Source organism: Cynocephalus volans, chromosome 4 (genome assembly GCF_027409185.1).
Source record: "Cynocephalus volans isolate mCynVol1 chromosome 4, mCynVol1.pri, whole genome shotgun sequence".
In the NCBI taxonomy this organism is placed as follows: Eukaryota; Metazoa; Chordata; class Mammalia; order Dermoptera; family Cynocephalidae; genus Cynocephalus; species Cynocephalus volans.
The window spans coordinates 158,654,311-158,676,698 of record NC_084463.1 but is presented as its reverse complement, the minus strand read 5'-3'; the positions used below and the strand labels follow the sequence as shown (position 1 = coordinate 158,676,698).

The window sequence follows — 22,388 nt, the reverse complement described above, 5'->3', positions numbered from 1 at the left end:
GAGAACATACCTAGGGATACAAAGTGGAATGGAGAAATGGGGATGGGGAGGGAGGTCAGGGACCATTGGGTGGGGGACACAGGGTATAATCACAATTTGTGGTAATGGGCATAGTGCCAGTATGGATCTGGCCATCACATTCTGGGCACGGGTGGTGACAATTAGCTTTGTACCTGATAAATATTCATAACAAATAAAAAAAAAACCAGATAAGTTGGTTATCATAAAATACCAATATCTGTGTCTAGTTAGTTATGTGTTGAAGTTTGATTTTTTAATATCTATGCCCAGTCTCTGATAGCAACCCATATAAACTTTTCAGGGGTAGTCTTTGAGTTGTGAGTTCTCATCTCTTATCTGTGCTTCTTGTTCAATAGAACTCTGCCCCCTTTTTAAAAGATAGTTCCAGAATGGGAGTTTTTGGGAAAATGGAATAGTTTAATCAGGCTCCCTCACCTTAGGGATGGTTGGGGGTGGTGCAGTATATTCTTTGTAAAAAAGTTGTGTGGGTAGAGTTAGTACGCATGGGCAGTTCCACCACTTGGCTGGCATCTGCCTCGGGTGTCCTCCTGCATGGCTATGCTCTCCAACCTATGGCTTCCAAGGATCTGTTTGCTGGTTACATAGCTCATAGACATGCATGTGAGGCGTCTGGTGACCTAACCTGGTGTGTGAGGGGTCTAGAGGCCCAGTCTGGCATGTGAGGGGTCTGGTGACCCAGATTGGCATGTGAGGGGTCTGGGGACCCAGCCTGGTATATGAGGGGTCTGGGGACCCAGCCTGGTGTGTGAGAGGTCTGGGGACCCAGCCTGGCATATGAAGGGTTTGGGACCCAGTCTGTGAATGGGCTTGAGGGGTCTGTGAGCTCCAGACATGGCCCTAGCTTGACAATTGGTCCAGTCAGTAGGATTATGGGCAGGTAAAAGAACTTGGCAATTGGTGTAGTCTGCGACAGGATTCTGAGCAGGTACAGGAGCCAAAAGCCCTTGGAAGGAGAAGGAAATGTGACTACTTCGAATATGCTCTGCTCTACGGCCATCTTCTTGTTGACTGGGATCTGGTTGCTGCACACTGTACTGCAAGGCAGCATAGACCAGGTACTACAATGCAAAACCCCTTAGGAAGGGGAGGGAATGTGGCTGTCCTTGACCTTGTGGTGCTGGTGGCCACTTTTCTGCTGAGCAGAGCCTGGCTGCTATTAACTATGCTGCAATCTGATTGAGATTTGTGGCAGAAAGCAGGTTGTTGGAAGCACAGATGAATGTCCTGGAGGGCAATATGCAGAGACTGGCCACTCCTGCTCTCACACCAGGGAACATGACCAACCCAGTGGTGAGCTGGGGCAAACTGTGCATCTCCAGGCATGACCTGCTGTGCATCAGAAAATGAAGCACGAGCATCCTGTGGGAGCAGATGGACAACTGGTGGGCGATCCACAGGTGACTCGGTTCACCATCTGTGTCCCATATACCCAGGCTGAACTGGTTGACTTGGGGAGACAGTTAAGGCAGAAATAGGGGGAGACCCTGGCTGCTTGGCTGCTGTGGTTATGGGACCTAGGGGTGTATAGAGTGATGTGCTCTGGTGAGGAGATGGAGAAATTGGCCTCCATTACCATGCACCCGTCCCTGAGGCAGCGGCTGCAGAATAGCCACAGATATGCACAAGGATGAGGTAATCACTCCTTGATGCGCTGAGTGAATGCGGCTGCCTGAACCATGTGTGCAAATGCTGGAGAACAGCCCAAGATTGTTAGTAAATGACAAACGTATACTGAGCTGGTCCAAATCATTCGGGAGCTGGGGATGTGGCAGTCCATGTTTAATGTGAACACTTGTGGCCCGGACGATGAAAATTTTACAGGCAGCATGAGAGACACAGTGCTGCAGAATGCCCCATCAGCATCCTTTGGGTCACTGATGGCCATAATGGTCTCATACATTCATCATCCTATAAATGAGATAAGGACCATGATAGCCAGAGTGGGTGAAGTAGAGGATAGGAGACAAGCAAAAGAGGTCCAAAAGGTGGCCAAGACCAAACCCCCAAGAAATGCTCGGGGTTTTATCCTGAAGGGACCAAGCAAGGCTAGCTGTAAGCAGATGTGGCTTGACTTGCTTGTGGCAGGGCTTGATAAAAAGAAAATTGACTGGCAGCCAAATGCAGTTCTGTTTAAAACCCTGAACAGCATTTTACCAAATGTTCAGAAACAGGAAGTCAGGTACACTCAGTGGATTTAAAGGACTATTTGGTTGCTCCCAAGGAGGTGGTTGAACTGTTCCATTTTGATTAGGGAGCAGGCCAAGGTACTCATCTTTCGGGGGCAGGTGAGGACCGGAGGCCTCATGTTGAATTGGCAAAATATTGGTCAAGGACAGATGTGCAGCGCGTTTTGGCATTGGTGGTTAGAGGTGCAGAATGTAGCCTGATATATGGCAATCCAGGTAAATTTCCAGGGGCCACAGTTCGTATAGATGGCTATGGAGGACATACTATTGAAGTCAAAGCTGTGTCATTGCATAGGAAGATCACCTCCTCATGTATCTACGGTATATATATCCCCCGAAGCTGAATATACCTTGGATATGGGTGTACTTTATGGTTTGCACCTGCAAAGAACAGTTGGAGAGTTTTGGCTGTGAATACAGACAGTAAAGCCTGTGTTATGAGGATATGCTAAACATGACCCACAGGTGTTACCCAAGCCAAGATGTATAGTTAATATAAAGCAGTATAACCTACTGGGAGGACATGCAGACATAAGTGCCATTATATTGGAATTAGAGAAAGTTGGCATTATTTGTCCAGCTCATGGCCCACTTAATACTCCGGTATGGCCAGTGAAAAAGCCTGATGGTACCTGAAGAAGGACTAGATTATCGAGAACTGAACAAAGTAGTGCCTCCTTTGCATGAAGCTGTGCCTTCAGTTCATGACTCCATGGGTCAGCTGATGACTCAGCTGGGAACTTATCATTATGTACTGGACCTTGCAAGTGCTTTTTTCAGTATTCCAATCTCAGCTGATAGCCAAGATCAGTTTGCCTTCACGTGGGAAGAAAGACAGTGGATCTTTCAAGTATTGCCCCTAGGTTATCTGCATAGCCAAACCATCTGTCATGGTTTAGTGGCTGGGGACCTAGCCAAGTGGACAAGGCCCAGCACAGTTACAATGTTTCACTACATTGATGATGTGTTACTAACCTCTGATTCTCTTGCAGATTTAACCCAGGCAGCTCCAACGCTGCTAAGTCATTTGGAACAATATGGGTGGGCTGTGAACACAGCCAAAGTACAAGGACCCGGGCTGTCAGTCAAATTACTGGGAGTGGTCTTGTCGGGTAAGACGAGGGTCATCCCAGAAGCTATTAAAGATAAGGTACAGGCATACCCTTGACCCACAACTGTAGCTCAGCTGCAGACATATTTGGGACTTCTGGGGTACTGAAGAGCTTTCGTACCCCATATGGCCCAAATGGCACACCCACTGTATGCACTAACAAAGAAAGGAGCACCCTGGGATTGGACTGAGGAAGTAGAACAGGCTTACTGGGCTACGAAAAGGGCAATACAGGCTTTTCAAGTGGCTGACCCCACTAAGCCATTTGAGTTAGACGTACATATAACCCAAGAGGGGTTAGGATGGGGTTTGTGGCAGAGACACGACCGATTCTGCACACCTGTAGGATTCTGGTCTCAGCTCTGGAAGGGCGCTGAAGTGCACTACACCCTAATAGAAAAGCAGTTAGCAACTGTGTATTCTGCCCTGATACCACTGAAGCTACCAAGTCCTAGTAAGGACAACATACCCCATAATAGGTTGGCTGCACGCGTGGGCAACCAACCCTAAAACAGGTGTAGCTCAGACTCCCACTCTGTCTAAATGGGGAGCATACATAGAACAAAGGAGCACGGTGTCAATGAGTCCTTGTCCAAAGAGTTGCAAACTGTGCTAGGCCCAATAGAGGTTGTGGAGCAAACTTTGGCACAACCCTTACCCACGGGTGGAGGCTACACCTTTCCACGAGAGACAGGGACCTATCACAGAGCAACCTTGGTATAAAGATGGCTCTAGCAGGGGACCCTCAGCATCATGGACAGCTGTTGCTGTCCAGCCCTTAACAGATACCATGTGGTATGAAAATGGCACAGGGCAAAGCAGTCAATGGGCTGAATTGAGAGCAGTATGGATGGTGATAAAAAATGAGCCTGGGCCATGAACCATCTGTACTGACAGCTGGGCTGTGTTCAAGAGTTTAACACTTTGGATCTCTACTTGGAAATATCAATGGTGGATGGCAGGCAACTGACTCCTGTGGGGACAAGCCATGTGGCAAGAGTTATGGGAATTGGGACATGGGAAAGAAATAACTCTTTTCCATGTCACAGGACACTTCCCCTTAGCCAGTCCAGGAAATGATGAAGCCAATGCCTTGGCTAAAATACGATGGCTGGAGAGAGCCCCAGCTGCTGATGTAGCCCAGTGGTTACATCGATGAATGCAGCATGCTGGCAGCAAAACCATGTGGATGGCAGCTCAAAGATGGGCCCTGCCTATGAAATGGAAAGATGTAGAGAATGCCTGTCATGCTTGTCCAATATGTGCCTAAGGGAGTCCACACTCCTGATGGGTGCCCCATACAGATGGGCAAATAACTTGAGGAAGGGTGCCCCTGACTCGATGGCAAGTGAACTTTGCTGGACCACTGCCAAGGTGGGAGAATTTTAGATACATCTTCACAGCTGTTGATATGGCAATTGGTCTTCTGTTTGTATAGCCTTGCAAGGCCCGAGACCAGGTAAACACTGCAAAGGCACTGAATAGCCTTACAGCTATGTATGGTCAGCCTGTAGTCATAGACAGTGATAATGGAACCCACTTTACTGGACATGGGGTTCAGAGGTGGGCCTCCCAGTTGTCTATTTAGTGGAAGTTGCATGTGCCATATCATCCCCAGGCAGCAGGAATGATTTAATGGTGCAATGGTCTTTTAAAAAGGGGATTGAGGCTACCTGCCCAACCCCCATCTCTGAAGGGATGGCTATGGTGATTATGGCTGACAGTCAGAATTCTAAATGGGAGACTCCGCAAGGGTGGACTCTCCCCAGTGGAAGCTCTGTTGCACAGGGCTGCAGCACCTGTACAGCTGCAAATCACTACTAAAGATAAGTTTTGTTACCAGCCCAACCTGTTTGCAACAGGTAAAGACAGTACAATGGGAATGGCCTTGGAGAATATAAAAGTCCCCCATATGTGTTGGGTAGGTTTAATAGGGCCTTGGGGAAAAGGATTAGAGGAAGGCTTGCAAGTTTCACCTTGGGTGACAAGTACCTGGCCTCCTTGAGTAAAGGTAACATGACCTGGAACAGATAAGCACTCTATTCCAAAGGAAACATTTGTATTATCATTATGGTCAATTATGAGTTCCCCTATACTGTTACATGTAGAACCCACAGATCCAACAGTGTTAGTAGATAAAGTATGGTATTGTAAGCCAGGTAAGGTACCTATTCCTGCAACCATCCTTTCTCAGCGTGGCACACTGGCATGTATCTTACCAGAGGGGTGAGAACTTCCCCTATTGCTACCAATAACCCTTTTGTCTTTTTGCCCATAGTGTTCTGGCTGCAGATCACCTACTGAATATGCGTTGAACAACCCATCAGGATTCCCATGGAGGATCACACCAATGGTGACTACTAACCAGACATATGCAGCTTATAGTTAAAAGGACAGAACTACAAGCCTTAAGGTATATTGAATGGACAATAGGTTATGTAACTATTAGGGTCATTTATCCTCACTAAGGGAACTTAGCAGAAGATTCTGAATGTGTAGATTGTATGGTCAGGGGCCCTGAAGTGGTGGATTGTTGGGAAGGTAGAATAGTTTAATCAGGCCCCCTCACCTTAGGGATGGTTGGGGGTGGTGCAACACATTCTTTGTAAATAAGTTGTTTGTGAGTGTAGTTAGCACACATGGGCAGCACTGCCACTTGGTTGGCATCTGCCTCGGGTGTCCGCCTGCGTGGCCACACTCTCCAACCTATGGCTTCCAAGGACCTATTTGCTGCTTACCTAGCTCATAGTCCTATGTATGAGGGGTTCTGGGATTCAGCCTGATGTGTGAAGGGTTTATGACCCAGTCTGGACAATGGACTTGAGGGGTCTGTGAGCTACAGACCCAGCCCTAGCTCGGCAATTGGCCCAGATGGCAAGGGCAAAAGATATTTTAAATGTATTAGGAGACTCTAGGTTAATCAATACAAAGATAAGCCATATTCTTAAACAGAATATTAGAATTTATAATACATCAAGAATACCACATTGGAGACAATTCTTCTTGTCTGAGGTCAGAAGCCTCCAAATTTTGGTATAATCTTGAAGTAATTAAAAGAGTATTAATAAAGAATTTTCTCAAAGTGGTACATTTGCTGAATTATGGATAAGACAAATTTCATAAAATAACATAAATATGAGTATATTACCAAAATATATATATATTTTTAACTCTGCAGATAGAATATCGTGGCTCAAATATTCTTGTGCATGCTTCACACTAAACAGAAAACTTGCATGTTTCTTAAACCTGAAGAGCAGGTTAAGTTGGTCTTTTTGATTTACCAAAATGTTCATCAATCTCTCAATTTTAAGAATGTGGTGCTGTAACGCGACCAGTATCCATAGCTGGTATTTTTTCGGCATATACTTTTACAAAACTAAATTCTTTAAAGTTTTTATTATTTTTCCCCTTTATATGAGCCCATTTATGAACAAATAAAAGTACTAACTGTAATGAATTATGCTTCTGCTAGAAGCTTAGATTTGTGTAACAAATAACAAATGATATTTGTCCACTTGACAAATGCAAGCATAATCCCTAGAAATCTTCCATAAATGATTTATAGGAGGGTTAAAATACTTACCTACTTTTGCCAACTATAATTATGCCAATATGGCAGTTAAATTTTATATTCATGGAAAATGCATATAATGCAAAACTGTGCATATACCAAATTCTTTTGCACTAAAATAAGCTCATACTAACTCGTTATAACATGTCTGAACAGGTTCTTGTTTGAGGTACTAAGAAGCATAAGACATCTGTTTGAAAAAAGCCTCTATCAGAGCAACATGAATTCTGCTAAAATTGAAGCAAGAACAAACATCAAATTTATGGTGAAGCTCGGGTTGAAAAATGGTAAAATCATTGATGCTTTACAAAATATTAGTGGGAACAATGCCCCAAAGAAATCAGTAGTTTACAAATGGATAACATATTTTAAGAAGGGATGAGACAATGTTGAAGATGAAGCCCACAGCAGCAGACCATCCACATCAATTTGCAAGGAAAAAATTAATCCTGATCATACTGTAACTGTAGAAGGCAAATGATTAACAGCAGAAACAATAACCAACATGATAGATGTCTCAATTGGTTCAGCTTACTCAATTCTGGCTAAAAAATTATAGTTGAGGAAACTTTTTGTTCAATGGGTGCCAAAACTGTTGTACCCAGATCAGTTGCAAACAAGAGCAGAGCTTTCAACAGATATTTTAAACAAGTAGAATCAAGATCTTGAAGCATTTCCTTGAAGAATTGGACCAAGAGATAAAACATGGCTTTACCTGTATGATCCAGAAGACAAAACACAATCAAAGCCATGGCTACCAAGGAAGTGCTCCAGTCAAAGCAAAAGTGAACAGGTCAAAAGCAAAGGTCATGACAAGAGTTTTTTAGGATGCTCAAGGCATTTTACTTGTTGACTTTCTGGAGAGCCAAAGAACAATAACATCTTATTATTATGAGAGTGTTTGGAGAAAGTTAGCCAAAGCTTTAGCAAAAAAATGTCCTGGAAGTTTCACCACAGCGTCCTTCTCCACCAGGACAGTGCTCCTGCTCATTCCTCTCATCAACAAGGGCAATTTTGTGAGAGTTTCAGTGAGAAATCATTAGGCATTCACCTTATAGTCCTGATTCAGATGCTTCCAACTTCTTTTTGCTTCTTAATTTAAGGGATCTTTACTAGGCACCCATTTTTCTTCAGTTAATAATGTAAAAAAAACCAGCATGGTTAAATTCCCAGGAACCTCAGTTCATTAGGGATGGACTAAATGGCTCGTACCATCACTTATAAAAGTGTTTTAACTTGATGGAGATTATATTGGCTTTATTTTATATTTTTGTCTTTTAATTCCATTTTTCCACAAACTTTTCATGTCCCTCTTACTGCCTTTGTTGCACAGGTAATTCACTGCGAAGTTCACATGTGGAGAAATGAAAGTGACTCTACATCAGTGCTTAGAAAACTTAATGTGTATATACATCATTGAGGGATCCCGTAAAATGCAGATTTACATTCAATTGAACTGGAGTGGGTCTTCAGATTCTACCTTTTTAATGAGCTACCAGCTGATTTTGGAGCTGCTGGTTCATGGACCACAGGTTGAATAGCGAGACTGTAGCGTATTCATATGACTGTTCATAATGTCCATCGCCTTGAGTTTGTGTTGGTCATTTGAATTAGTCTGCTTCCCTTTTCCGATTATTATGAGTTAGAAATACTGGCAGCAATTTGTCAATATTATCTATTTTTTTATCATATGTCTTGAATTGTGTTCATATGGATTATGAGAAAATTTGAAAATTACTCATTACTCTGAATGACAACAGCATACATAATGAGATTACAAACACTCAGGCATACAAATACTCTCCAGGTGAATTTTCACCTTCTTATTTTGTTCTGCAATATTCTTGAGAAATTGCTGTCAGTCACTCAGTGTCTGTGTGTCCCCTAAAGTGACATGGATCTTGTTACCTCCAAAAGCAGCTAGTTACTCTTGGAATTTTCCAATTGTTAAAAATTCCCTTATGCTCTTGAGCCTAAATTTACCATCTTATACCTTATATTCCCCCAAACACCATCTGTCTTCTGGGCTATTCAGATAAAAAAGTGAAACCACCATTGTGCATAATGCCCTTTTCCATATTAGTATTCGAAGGTATTTATACCTACATACATAGAGGTATTTGAAGACAAGTTTGCATGTTCTCTGGTCTTATCGCTGGCCGAAAGCCCATATTTCCAAATCAGATGACAGCATCACCTGAGGTTGTACTACTGACTTTCCTTTTGCTACTAGTTTGTTAGGATGCTTGCTCTCTTCATGTGTCTTTGATGAGAAAAAAACTGATGTGTGTTGTCTTCATAGTTGTACAATTATACTGTCTAGGTGTGATGTGTGGTTGCAAAAAATAGGGATGAAATTACCAGGCACTCTGATAAGGACTAGGGACACAGATATTAGAAAGCAGATTTGCTTTGCTCAAGTTGTTTTACATTGGGAAATAATGTAGCATATTTGATCAATGCTGTTTTAAAGGGATGTTATGGGACTATGGAATCATGATGAAGGAACAAAAAATGCTGGCTGGAGACTGTGGAAAACCTTAGTAGAAGAGAGAAGAAAAGGAACAGGAAATTAATTTTCAGAGAACACTTGTATCAAATATTTTTACATATTTTATTTAATTCACTTTTAAAAATAACTCTGTGAGCTAAGTGTTCTTATTTCCTTTTTAACATTTATTAATAATCCAATGTCTAATACTTAGGAAGAAGCAAAGCAGAGATTAATTGTAGGTTTACCTGGGTCAAAACTGTGCTGATTGGAGTCAGAACATTATCTACCGTATTCTTCTTAAGACAATATGCAATTTCCTTCCATTTCTGTCCTCTTCACTTAGGCGACAACAAGGGAAGAAAAAGAGAAAGTTTATTCGGATTCAAACTTCCAAGTTTATCTGGTGTTTCACTAAGAAGGTGTAGTGATAAGAACTTTATTTTTATGGCAGAGAATACCTTCCCTCACTCTTCATAATGTTATATATATTGTTTCTGCTGTGTAAGATCAATGCGACTTCATACGTATAAAGTATGAGACTTTCTGCTAAGGGCTGCCTGAACTCTACCTACCAACAGTAATGGGGTCTTCACTGTCACCTTGATGGTGACTAATCCAACTCCAGCTCTATCTTTTCACCTGATTGCTCAGGCCCCTATGGTACCAACTGTTGCAGGCTTGCTATTCCAGAAGCAGACACTCAGACAGGATTTGAGTTTCACGATGTTTACCAGGAATCCACATCAGTGAATGCAAGGCGGAGGATGCAGGATTGAGCACAGGAGGAAGTTAAACTGTGAAGCAGGCCTGACAGTGCTTATACCAAAGGGGCAGAACCCTGGAGCACATCTTGTCTGTCACAACGCTCCCAGGCTACGACATAATGGCCAAGCATTAATATCCATGCCTACCAAGTCACCTGATGAGGTTTGTGTCTGGAAGGGTCTGATCTTGGGCAAGGTGGCTTTCTGCTGCTGAGGCAGACCCTGAAATAGCAGATAACCGAAGACTGTCTGCTGACTGCACTCTCCATATTTGGTTTGCAAGTTCTTCCTTGAGTGGTGTCTGGGAGGCATCTTACTTTCCTTTCCTTTCCCGAGAACAAAATCCTATCCATTTAGGTTTGGCTATTCTAAAACTGTCTCACAAAGAAATATCCTTAATTCCTTTCCATTCTCAGAGAAAGTTCTCATTACCCAACTCCTAAAAGAAGTCAGGTTATTCTCCTAACTCTTCTTCCTGCAGCCATACTCTTAGAGTTATCTTCCATTTATTCATTTCCTCATTTGTTTAAAATATGTATTAAGCATTTACATTTTAAGCAACTATTTGGAAGGTGGGATACACTGTGGAAAATCTTACAAAACCCATGCTTATTCTTATGGGGTGGGTGGATGCAATCAAAATTCAATGCTAAGAACTGGCAATTGCTTTGAAGAAAAATAAAATTGGGCAAAGAGACAGAAAGTGGATGGCGGTTGGGGTGGAGTCAGCTGTACTTATGAAGGATGATTAGAGAGGAGCACTCTGATGAGGGGATATTGTAGCAGGAACCTGGTTGAAGGAAATAAATTGTGCAGATATCTGGAGAGAAAAGTGTTTTAAGCAAAAGGAAGAAAGAGAGTGAAGATTCCTGTTTTGCTAGTTTCAAGAAAAGAAAATTGACAAAGTGAGGGAGAAGAGGTAGGAGATTCTAGACCTTTCTTTTAATCCATGGCATTGTGTTCTTATGCCCTTTGAATAAGATAATTCTCTCAAAGCACTTAGAATAATGTGTGTGTAGTAAACACCACCCGTGACAAGATTAATTTCCTCTTGCAACTTTATGCAAATAAATATCATTTATTTTCTGAAATACCTTGAAAGATGCTTCATTATTTACAAAAAAAAAAACCAAAAAACTTTTTTGCCTGTTGCTAAAATGTATATAAAGTTTAGTCCCAAATATGTTTTCAAATTTTACATTTGAAATTTTTATACAGCCAATGTCAGCTCTCTTTGTCTCTCAAAGATGCTGTCCAGATTTGTAGCTGCCCATTGATGCATAGAAGCCCCAATCCACTTTATTTACCTATATCTTAGCTTCCCTTTGAGATTTAACACTTCCATGACACTACTTACAAACACTTCTTGTTACTGTGATCTCACCTATCTAGTTTCTATTGCACCAGTCACGGAGTTTCTAGTGCTGCTGTGCACCCAGACTCCCTTGTGGACTATCTTGCTGACTATAATCTCTCTGAAGCAGGCTCTTTTTCACAATTCTCAGGGCTGGTGCTCACCATGTAATAGTTGAAGGTTCAAAATTAGAATTTCTTTTTGGAACAATCCCGAAGAGACAGAGAATGTTTTACTGGTGCAATTAGGGTAGACTCAAAATCCCCAAAATTATTTTCTCAAAAAACAATTTTAATGTCTTCCCCATGAACTTGATCTCCTGAGCTTCTGGTTCCTCGAGGGAGTCGGCTACAATTTACTCACAAGTCTTTAGAAAAACCTCTGCATGTGCTGTTCAGAATTGAGCTAATGAACTCTTTTTTAAAGTACCATTGGAAGTCTCAGTTTTCAAGATGGCATCAGTATATTATTTACATTCCTCCTGGACACCTGAAGAAGCCAAGAAAAAAGACAAATTTACATTCGTGGTGTAACTTATTTTCACATCGGAAACTGTGGGTTTTGTAATCCACTTTGACATAGACAGGCAAAGAGTCTAGGGCTTGTTTCTTCATACAGGTGAGTTAAATGATTACCTAAATTGTATTCAGGAGGCCAAAATGTAAAAATGAGCTTAGAAGCCCGGGAAAACATCATCTCTGAGGTCACCATGAAGAATAATTTGGTGCAAATAGAATATTTAGTCTGTGTCTTTTGGTTTCAATGACCTAACTCACATATACATTTTGGTTAAATTTTGTGTTTGGCATACAGGAAGTGAAAAGTGCTGGAAGATTTACGGGCTCATAGAATGCTAGAATTAAGACGACTTGGCTTTTCTGCTACTTAATTACTTCACTTTACCTAGATTTTGTGTTATAAGTAGAAAACAAACCTCTGAATCAGCCGACTTGAATTCTTATTCTGCTCATGGCTGAAGTCACATGCATACGTAGTAGTATTGTTTTGCTCAGTCAGAATATTTGGCTTTGGTAAGGCTGTAAAAATACAGCTTAATAGGCTTTTCCACAGCAGCTATTATTTAACACAGGATTTCAAGTTTAATGCAAAGTTCAAAAAACATAGCAATGATCAGTGGCATAGGGACTTCATTACCTTTTCCTGCAGAGGCAATCATTTGAAATTGTAGATGTGTATATTGCAATTTCAGGCTTCTAATTTTTTTTCATGACTTAAATTTATTTTGATACGTAAAATGCTGCTTTCAATTTCTTTGTGTAACAAATAATAAAAATATTAATAATATAACATAAATAAAGCACAAATAAATGAGACGCCTATCTATGTTTAGAAAATATTAAATTACTGAAACATTTTACTACTAAAGTACAATTTTTTCTTACTAATCTTAAATTATGTCCCTCCAAGCTTTTTCTTTCCCAGGTTCCTTTCACCACAAAAGACCAGCAGCTTTTCACTTCATTTTTATTGATTGATTGATTGATTGGTTATACATATTCATGGAGCACAGAGCTGACCGCCAGCACCTGTTCCCAAGAAGTGATGATCAGATCAATACTGTCAGCATGCCCACCACCTCAGATTACAATATTCCGCATGTTCCCCACCCAACCTCCTCCCAACATCGTCCCCACCCCCTCCAAAGCCGTTCTTAAGCATTTTTTTTTTATAAACCTGGCACAGTTAGAGGACTTGCCTTAGATAATCTCCAAAGTTCACTTCTAGGTCTAAAATTCTGATTCTGTACCAAAATCCTCTTTTGATGAAGGTGAAAACTGAAGTGCTCAGTGAGGTTCAGTGAGTAACTCAGGATTACCCAGATGGTCAGCAGCGAGTTAGTAGGACCACCAGCAGAAGGACTCCGGACCACTGGCTGTCAGCCTATGCTCTGGAACTTATGAAAATAAAAGTGGAATTCAGATGTGAAACTAAGAAGCCTTCAATTATGAATTTATTGCATAGAAAAATCTTTCTCGTTCTCACAACAGATTGAATAAGAGAAATGGATCACAGAAATCAAACTTTGGTGACCAAGTTTTTTTTTTTTTTTTTTTTTTTTTTTTTTGTGGGATTAACAAATCACCGCCACCCGTACCAGATTGTTCTCTTTCTGATATTTCTCTTTGTTTATCTTGTCACTCTTCTGGGAAACGTGGGGATGATCATTCTCATTTGGATGGATTCCAGACTCCACACTCCCATGTACTTTTTTCTCAGCCACTTGTCCTTTGCGGATGTCTGCTCCTCTTCTGTTATTGGTCCCGAGATGCTGACCGACATCTATGTGGAGAAAAAAGTAATCTCTTTTTTTGGTTGTGCTGCCCAGTTATGGGTTTTTGGTCATTTTGTAGTCACTGAATGCTTCATTCTGGCTGCCATGGCATATGACTGGTATACGGCCACTTGTAAACCCTTGCTGTATACACTCATTATGTCCCAGCAGGTCTGTGTGCAGCTGGTGGTATGGCCTTATGCCATGGGCCTCATAAGCACTTTGACCCATACAACCCTCACCTTTCACCTGCCCTACTGTGGCCCAAATATAATCAATCACTTCTTCTGTGACCTTCTTCCGGTTCTCTCCTTGGCATGTACAGACACCCAGGTCAACAAATTTTTACTTTTCATCATGGCGGGAGCCCTGGGAGTACTCAGTGGTGTGATCATCTTGGTCTCCTACATTCGTATTGTCATTGCCATCTGCTGATGGGAGGTGCAAAGCCTTCTCCACCTGCTCTTCACACCTGACAGCCATCTCCATCCCGTGTGGGACTCTCTTCTTTATCTGTGTGCGTCCAAGCTCTAGTTTCTCTCTGGACATCAATAAAGTGGTGTCCCTGTTTTACACTGCAGTGATCCCCATGTTGAACCCACTTATCTATAGCTTGAGAAACAAGGAGGTCAAAGATTCACTTAGAAGGAAGTTAGAAAGGAAGAAGTTTCTTATAAATAAGTAAATGAGGATACCAACTGTGCTACAGATTGAGAGGTAATACTGCAAAGAGGCAACAACACTGGACAGGGTGAGGAGAGACCTGCATTCAAGTTGAGATTTGTTCTTTATTACCATGTGTTATTGATAAGTCACAAAATATCTTTAGGTTAGCAATCTTATCATTTTGATTTCCTCATTTCTCATTCAATGAGAATGAGATTTAGAACATTAAACTGACATAGGTGGATTAAAGAACCTTTAAAATTTAGAAAATATTTTCAAGGTTTGTGATTACAAAATGAGAGGTTCTTTGTTAAATCCCAAATAAATGGAAAAATCATAACAAGTGAAGTTAATAGTACCTCAGTTTTAATTTATGGAGTGATTTCCCTCAACTTTCTGCAAGCCCGGCTTTGAGTCTTTTGAAACATAAACTGTTATAAAGGGTATTATTCTGGTAGGATGTAACCATGGCACTTTCCCAAAGTATCTTCATGTTTGGAGTAGACACTTTGCAAAATGCTTTTACTTTGCTATGCACTCTGGTGATAGCAACAACTTGTTAGGATTTTTGATACTATAAGCTTATGATTTATGCATGTAAAGAACAGAATGCATTGCAGTGTTTTAAAAGAGTGGTATTTATTACTATTGTTATTTATCATTTTTTTAAGTGGTAGGGAGGACATAAATTCCCATCTTACAGATGGTGAACTGAACAGCCATGAAGAATCAATGTATTGCTCATAACCTCATAATTGGGTTTATCCATTTTTTCCCATTATGATATATTTTTTCAACCATTTTTCTGTGTTTTTTTTTTTCCTGGAACATAGCAACAAATTCAATAAATAAGGGCATGGAACATGTGTTTTGTACAGATGCAAGACTCTTTCAGATCCACACTCTGCCTAATCTTTGAAGGCCTTCTTTAAGAGGCATTTAATTTTCGTCCATGGACATTGAAAGATGTAAGTAATCTCTAATGCCTTAGTGTTTAGGTTTTTTTTTTTTTTCTTGTTTCTTCACCATGCTTTCTGCCAGTGATGCTGTCTGTGTTGGGTAATGATTTGGGGCAAGGTTCAGTAAGATGCTATTTAAATAGAGGGAAAGGATTCAAAGAATGCTGCAATTGTTAATTAATTTAACAAATTTTTATGGGTATTCACTGTGGTGCACATCATGGGGTAGTATGCATATTGGGAGTGAAAGTCCTCATGGAAGTTACAGGCTAATGTAATAAAAGCCAAGCAAGCAAACAAAAACACTTACAAAAATTAAAAATTGATTACATAATATCTATGGTAATGTCTGTGACAAAATCAAGGAAACAAGATAGGGAATAAAAGGGTGTGTTTTAGAAAGCGTGGTAAGGAGAAGCCTCTTTAAGTAGTTTAGGGATTGAAAAAAGATAAAGAACGACTGTTTTATTGTGTGATTTTCCATGGTGTCTGGATATCACTATTTGGATTGGAAAAGGAGAAAAGGACCTGCCACAAAATAGTAACAGAGACCTCTGGATTTTCTAAGACAGAGGGCAAAGTTTGCAAGCTAGTTTATTCTGATCCTCAGAATATTTTTCTTCATTCCATTATATGATGTAGGTGTTTTGGGAATGGAGAGAGTTGAAAGTAGGAGGCGATTATATAATTCTTTGTAGGCAGAAGGGATTTCCTAAGAAATCCCTGTGTGAATGCAAAGAAATATATATATCATTTATAAGAATAGTTTAAAATACTTGCCACCTTTTGAACAGGAGACTCTTTTCTGCCCAAGTTAGTATCTTTCAAGACGCACACTTTTTGCTAGATTAATTGTGGACTATTCCCAAGTCACTCCAAGGCCCCGTGGGACATAAACACAAAACAAAACAACAAAAAATGTATTGTCTTTGTAATCTGAAACTGTGCAAATTTCTTTCTTTCTTTCTTTGAAAAAAAGAAAAGCATTCTTTACAGCACATTCCTCTACAATGGTGTATATACCATTAGGGGAATTCCACTGTGGGATTTCTTCAGTTTAGACTAAAGGTCTTATAGGGCCTTTATATTTTCTGTTTCCTCCACCTAGAGCAGTGATCCAGCACACTGCTTATCTCATCTAAGTCTTTGCTCAAATGTCATGCCATCAAAGAGACCCCTGGACCCTGGACCTCTTTGCCCAAAACAGCTCTTTGCTCCTGTCATGTCCCAACCATTTCCTTTTTTTCCACTTTTCTGTTTTTTGAGGTATTTAAACATTAAAATATTATGTAATTACTTGTTCTCGTATTGTCTGTCTCTCCCCAGTAGAAGATAAGGTTCGTGAGAGTAAGAACGTTTTAGGTCCACTGCTTTGTCTCCATACTCCACAGTCTGGCACATGATAGGTGCTCAATACATATTTGTTTGAAAATATTCGGTTCATATTTGATTAAAAAATTAGGGATGATCAATACTAAATTATTTATTTCATTGGTGTTAAAGTTTGACAAATATTGTTAAAAATAAGAGCCCTGCCCAAGTTTACTTGGATGAGTGGCTTAATGACAAAAAGAAAAAATTCATCAGGTTGAACAAATATCCATACATACACACTTAAAATATATGTATGACTGAACATGGAGTTTGGCATGTAATACATAATCAAAAAATGGTGACTTCTGAAGAGTGAATTGACTTTTTCTTTATGATTTTGTTTTATTTGTCTCTATATGGCAGTTCCAGTGATATGATCTTTATTTTTGATAAGGCATCATATTTTTCAATATTTCCTGTAATATGTACTTGTTTCTTGCTTACAGACATACCTTTACTTTATTTATATTTATAATAACACCCTAACTATTGGAGTATTATTTCTCACCTACAGAATACAGTCTTGGAAGGACTGTGACTGAAGTCCTTGCCTTCCTACAGCATGGTACAGGCACAGAGCTAAGCTTAAACAATTTATCCCTGGACTTGAGTTGTAAGCAGAGTGACACAGCAGAAAAATTGTTGGGGCTTGTTCATTTCAGTCAAAATCTCCTGATTAGACAGACAGTCTGTGCCAGAGGGATACCCAGAACTGTCCTGGTTCACATGGTGTCTTCAGTCTGTTTCTCTCGTCTTCGCATTGATGCTGTGAGCTACCCAGTATACTCGCAATAGATTTTCTATTTCTGTTGCTTGCAACTGAAGAACTCTGATATATTGTCCAATTTTTCTTTGCCTGCAAAAGAATTAATTTAATACTCACTTTTATTATGTGTAACAATTTCTTCAATAGAATCTAAACTTAGAATTTATTATTTAGCATATGTTAGGAGATAAAAATAGATCTCCTAAGATCAAAGTCATACTTAAATTACTGCATTTTGATAATAAGTTAACCCAATTCCATTTGTTGAATAATCCTGTTAATAATTATGATCGATTGAACTTCCACAATGTAACAGTTTACATGCTATGGGCTTTACAGACTTATCTCTGATATCTACAATAATCCCACAAATGAAACACTAATGTTTCCATTTAAAAGATTAATATACCAAGTGTGGTCATTGCTGCATAACAAATTATCACACATTTAGCAGCTTGAGAAAACATAAATCTACTACCTCACAGTTTCTGTCATCAGGAGGTTCAGGCCCCTCATGGCTAGATTCTTGGTTCAGCGTCTCTCAAGACTGAAATTAACATGATGGAAAATCTACATTCCTTTCTGGACACAGTGCAGAAGAATCTGTTTCAAAGCTTATTTGGGTGGTTGACAAAATTTAGTTCCTTGCAGTTACAGGACAGAGGTGCCTATCCTTCACTGACTGTCAGCCAGGGACCTCTCTCTGCTCTTTAAGGATGACACAGTCCTTCTCATGTGGTCCTCTATCCTCAGACCAGCAATAACACATCCAGTCCTCATACTTCAAGCCTCTCTGACTACTTCTGCTATTAGCTGGAGAAAGCTCTGGATCCACCCACGGAATCCATTGTGTATATGTACCACATTTTCCTTATCCAGTCATCGATCAATGGATATAAAGTTGGTTCCATATCTTGGCTTTTTGTAATAGCTACCAAAAGAATGAAATACCTGGGAATAAATTTAACCAAAGAGTTAAAACATATCTACAATGAGAACTACAAAACTCTGCTGAAAGAAATTAAAGAGGACACCAAAAGATGGAAAGACATTCTTTGTTCATGAATTAGAAGAATTAACCTTGTGAAAATGTCCATGCTACCCAAAGCAATCTACAGAGTCAATTCAATCCCCATCAAAACACCAATGAAATAGAAAAAAAAAAAAACATAAATAGAAAAAACAATCCTAAAATTCATATTGAACAAAAGATGCCAAATCGCCAAAGCAACAATGGGGAAAAAATAAAATAAAACCAGAGGCATTACATTACTTAACTTCAAACTATACTACAAAGCTATAGTAACCAAAAGAGCATGATACTGGCATAAAAACAGACACATGGACCAATAGAATAGAACAGAGAACCCAGAAATCAATCTGGGTACTTAGAACCAACTGATCTTTGACAAAGGCACCAAGTACATACACTGGGGAAAAGACTGGCTCTTCAAAAATGGTGCTGGGAAAACTGGATATCCATGTGCAGAAGAGTGAAACTAGACACATACCTCTCACCATATACCAAAATCAACTCAAAATGGATTAAAGACTTAAGTATAAGACCTGAAACTATAAACTCTTAGAAGAAAATATAGGGGAAACACTTCAGAATGTAGGTCTGGACAAAGATTTTATGAATAAGATCCCCAAAGCACAAGCAACAAAAGAAAAAATAAACAAATGGGATTACATAAAACTAAAACTTCTGCACAGCAAAGGAAACAATCAACAAAGTGAAAAGACAACCTACAGAATGGGAGAAAATATTTGCAAACTATTCATCTGACAAGGACTAATATCCAGAATATACGAGGAACTCAAACAACTCCACAGTAAGAAAAACAAAGAATCCAATTTAAAAAATGGGCAGAGGAGCTAACAGACATTTTTCAAAGGAAGACATACGAATGACCAACAGGTATGTGAAAAAATGCTCAACATCACTAATCATGAGGGAAATGCAAATCAAAACCACACTGAGATATCATCTCACCCCAGCCAGGCTGGCTATTATCGAAAAGACTGAAAATAACAAATACTGGTGAGGCTGTGCAGAAAAGGGAATTCTTGTACACTGTTGGTGGGACTGTAAAATAGTACAGCCATTATGGAAAACAGTATGGAGGTTCGTCAGCTGCAGATGGAAGTACCATATGCTCCAGCAATCCCACTGCTAGGTATATACACAAAGGAATGGAAATTATCATGTCAAAGGGATACCTGCACTCCCATGCCTATTGCAGCTCTATTTACAATAGACTCCAGTGCTTTCTTACTAACTCACCCCAGTGTTTAAAAACTGTTCTGCCTTTTGTTTTAGTGATGTTGAGTTTGACCTCACGCCCCTTACTGAAATATTCTTGAATAAAGTTTTCCTTGCTTATTTAACTCTGTCTATTGCAATTTTAGTTTGACAGTTCAACCAAGCAATTTGACTTCCTGGTATATTCCCAAGAGAAATTTATGCTTACATTTACTAAAAGACATGGATAAGAATGTTCATTGGGGAAAAAATTTATAAAGGTTACAAACTGGAAACAACTAAAATGTCTGAGAATGAAATAATAAATCATTTGTGGAATAACCAGATAATGGAATAATAACAGCAATAAAAATATATGAACTATGGATTTATTCAACAATGGATAAATTTTACAAACAAAATGTGGGTGGCAGTGATGCTCTGTTTTCTGATGTAAGTATGGTTACATGGATGTGTTTCTTTTGTAATAATTCACTGAGCAGTGCAAGTAAGATTTTTGCACTTTTCTGTTCCAGTATTGTTTGTTAATAAAAGGTTAAAAACATAGCATTGATTTTGCATTTCTTGGTTCTACCCCTCTTTATAGGGTGGTTCAAAAAATATCTGTTTGTGTGTAATAAAATTGCTTAACACATTCCAAATCAATCCTTTTGCTGTCAGCCTTAGAAAAACAAGATGAACTATCACAATGGTACTGAAAAGTAATTGTATGTTTGAGTGACCAAACCCAAACTTTCTTTCATAAAATACAATAGTTCATCCAACTGCCCAATAAAAGGCAGAAAGATATTTCCTCAATTGTTCATGTGTCTAGAGATTCAGGACAGAACCAATCAGATAGCTTAGCATTTAGTCTTGTGCTGTTCAGACACTGCTTTTTGAGAAAGTGAGAATACATTTTTAAGTGATGAGCAGGGTGTTGATTTTGCACATATTGTTCTGTACAGGACAGCCTCCACAGGTACCGTATATATTTGGAAACAGAGTTAGCAAGAGTGCTGCATTCTAGGGCTACTCACAGTGTGGCTTGGAGAAGCAGCATCGGCATCACCTGGGAGCTTATCAGGAATGCAGAATTATTCTATATCAATTGAATCAAAATCTGCATTTCAGCAAGTTCCCAGGGGATATTTAGGTTATATTAAATTTGAGAAACAATTCTGTATGTATCCAGAGTGTCATAGATTCAGGTTGTGAAGATTTAGTGTAAAGGGTAAGATTTCATCCTACCTCTATGAAATTCCACTAGATGAAAACACTGTGGGTGGATCTATCTCATATCCTTATTCAAAGGTGAAGAAAAATAATTATATGTGGTTGTGAAATACTGCTTTATAATCAAAGGAAGAATGATGGGATTTGGAAGAAAAACTAATGTTTAAGTTATTAAAGAATAAGAAAAACAGTGTCTGCATGTGTGTGTGCATGTGTGCGTGCGTGTCAATTTGTGTGCGTGCACGTTTCCTCCATTGAAGCAGAAGGTGAGGATGGATGGAGACCCAGTGGAATTTTACAGTGTGTATGTGCCTGTGAGGATGATCACACTGAATGAATGGATGACTTGGTGAATGTTGAAACGGCAGTGGAATCATGATACTTGCTTGATCTGACTTCTTCCACAGCATTAGTAGGTAACTCCCCACTTGGGCAAATGTCTGTTTACATTCATTTCTTTTGGTCTCAGTGTTTAAAAAGGCAGAGCATTTGGGTATAGTATAAGGTACCCTCTATTGTAATGTACTTTGGCTGAATAGTTGCAGAAGTTTTTTGGTACATCTTGTGGGGGAGAACTTAGAAGCTCAATCATTGCACACAAATTTTACTCTTTTAGTATTTACTTGTTTAGGAAGAAGGTAAAAAAAAAAAAGGTGTTTACTAATCAAGCACAGAATATAAATAAGGTGATCCCAGTAGATATTTTACTGAGTTTAAGGACATCAAGAGCAAGACCATTCCACCCAGAGAGGCCTGAGAGCTGCCGGGCCAACAGGGCCCCAAGCGACCCGCACTGGAAAGGCAGGCACAATATCCCAGGACTCCCACCTGAGGCCAGTCCCCATGGCCCAGAGAGGCCCAAGCTGCCGGTCCACAGGCCCCAAGGAAGCCATACTGAATTGAGAGTCCCAGCAGGATCCAAGACAGACACTAGGGTCAAACGAGTGGACCACAAGATCCTCTGCCACAATGACTAAACACCAAAGGAAATATACCAGAAATACAAATAATCAAGAAGTACAACATCACCAAAGGAAAATAATAAATCTCAAGCTCTAGATCCTATAGAACAGGAAGTCCTTGAAATGACTGACAAGGAATTTAGAGCAACAATTCTAAGGAAACTAAATGAGATACAAGAAAACTCAGACAACACAATGACACGAGAAAAAGTATACAGGAACTGAAAAAAGAAATGTACAAAGAAATCAATGCCCTGAAACAGAATATAGCAGAGCTTGCGGAGCTGAAGGATTCATTCAACGAAATACAAAACACAACAGAGAGTCTAACCAGCAGGCTAGAACAAGCAGAAGAGAGAATT

General features: G+C 39.8%; 1 protein-coding gene across 1 annotated transcript; it reads left to right on the top strand.

The window, feature by feature from the left end:
- Positions 1 to 1,385: 1,385 nt before the first annotated feature.
- On the top strand, positions 1,386 to 22,041 carry LOC134376682 (olfactory receptor 5G25-like). Its single transcript, XM_063095161.1, is given in 4 exon segments — positions 1,386 to 1,439; positions 13,645 to 14,243; positions 14,245 to 14,484; positions 21,696 to 22,041. Coding segments are annotated over 4 exon segments (1,239 nt in total).
- Positions 22,042 to 22,388: the final 347 nt, after the last annotated feature.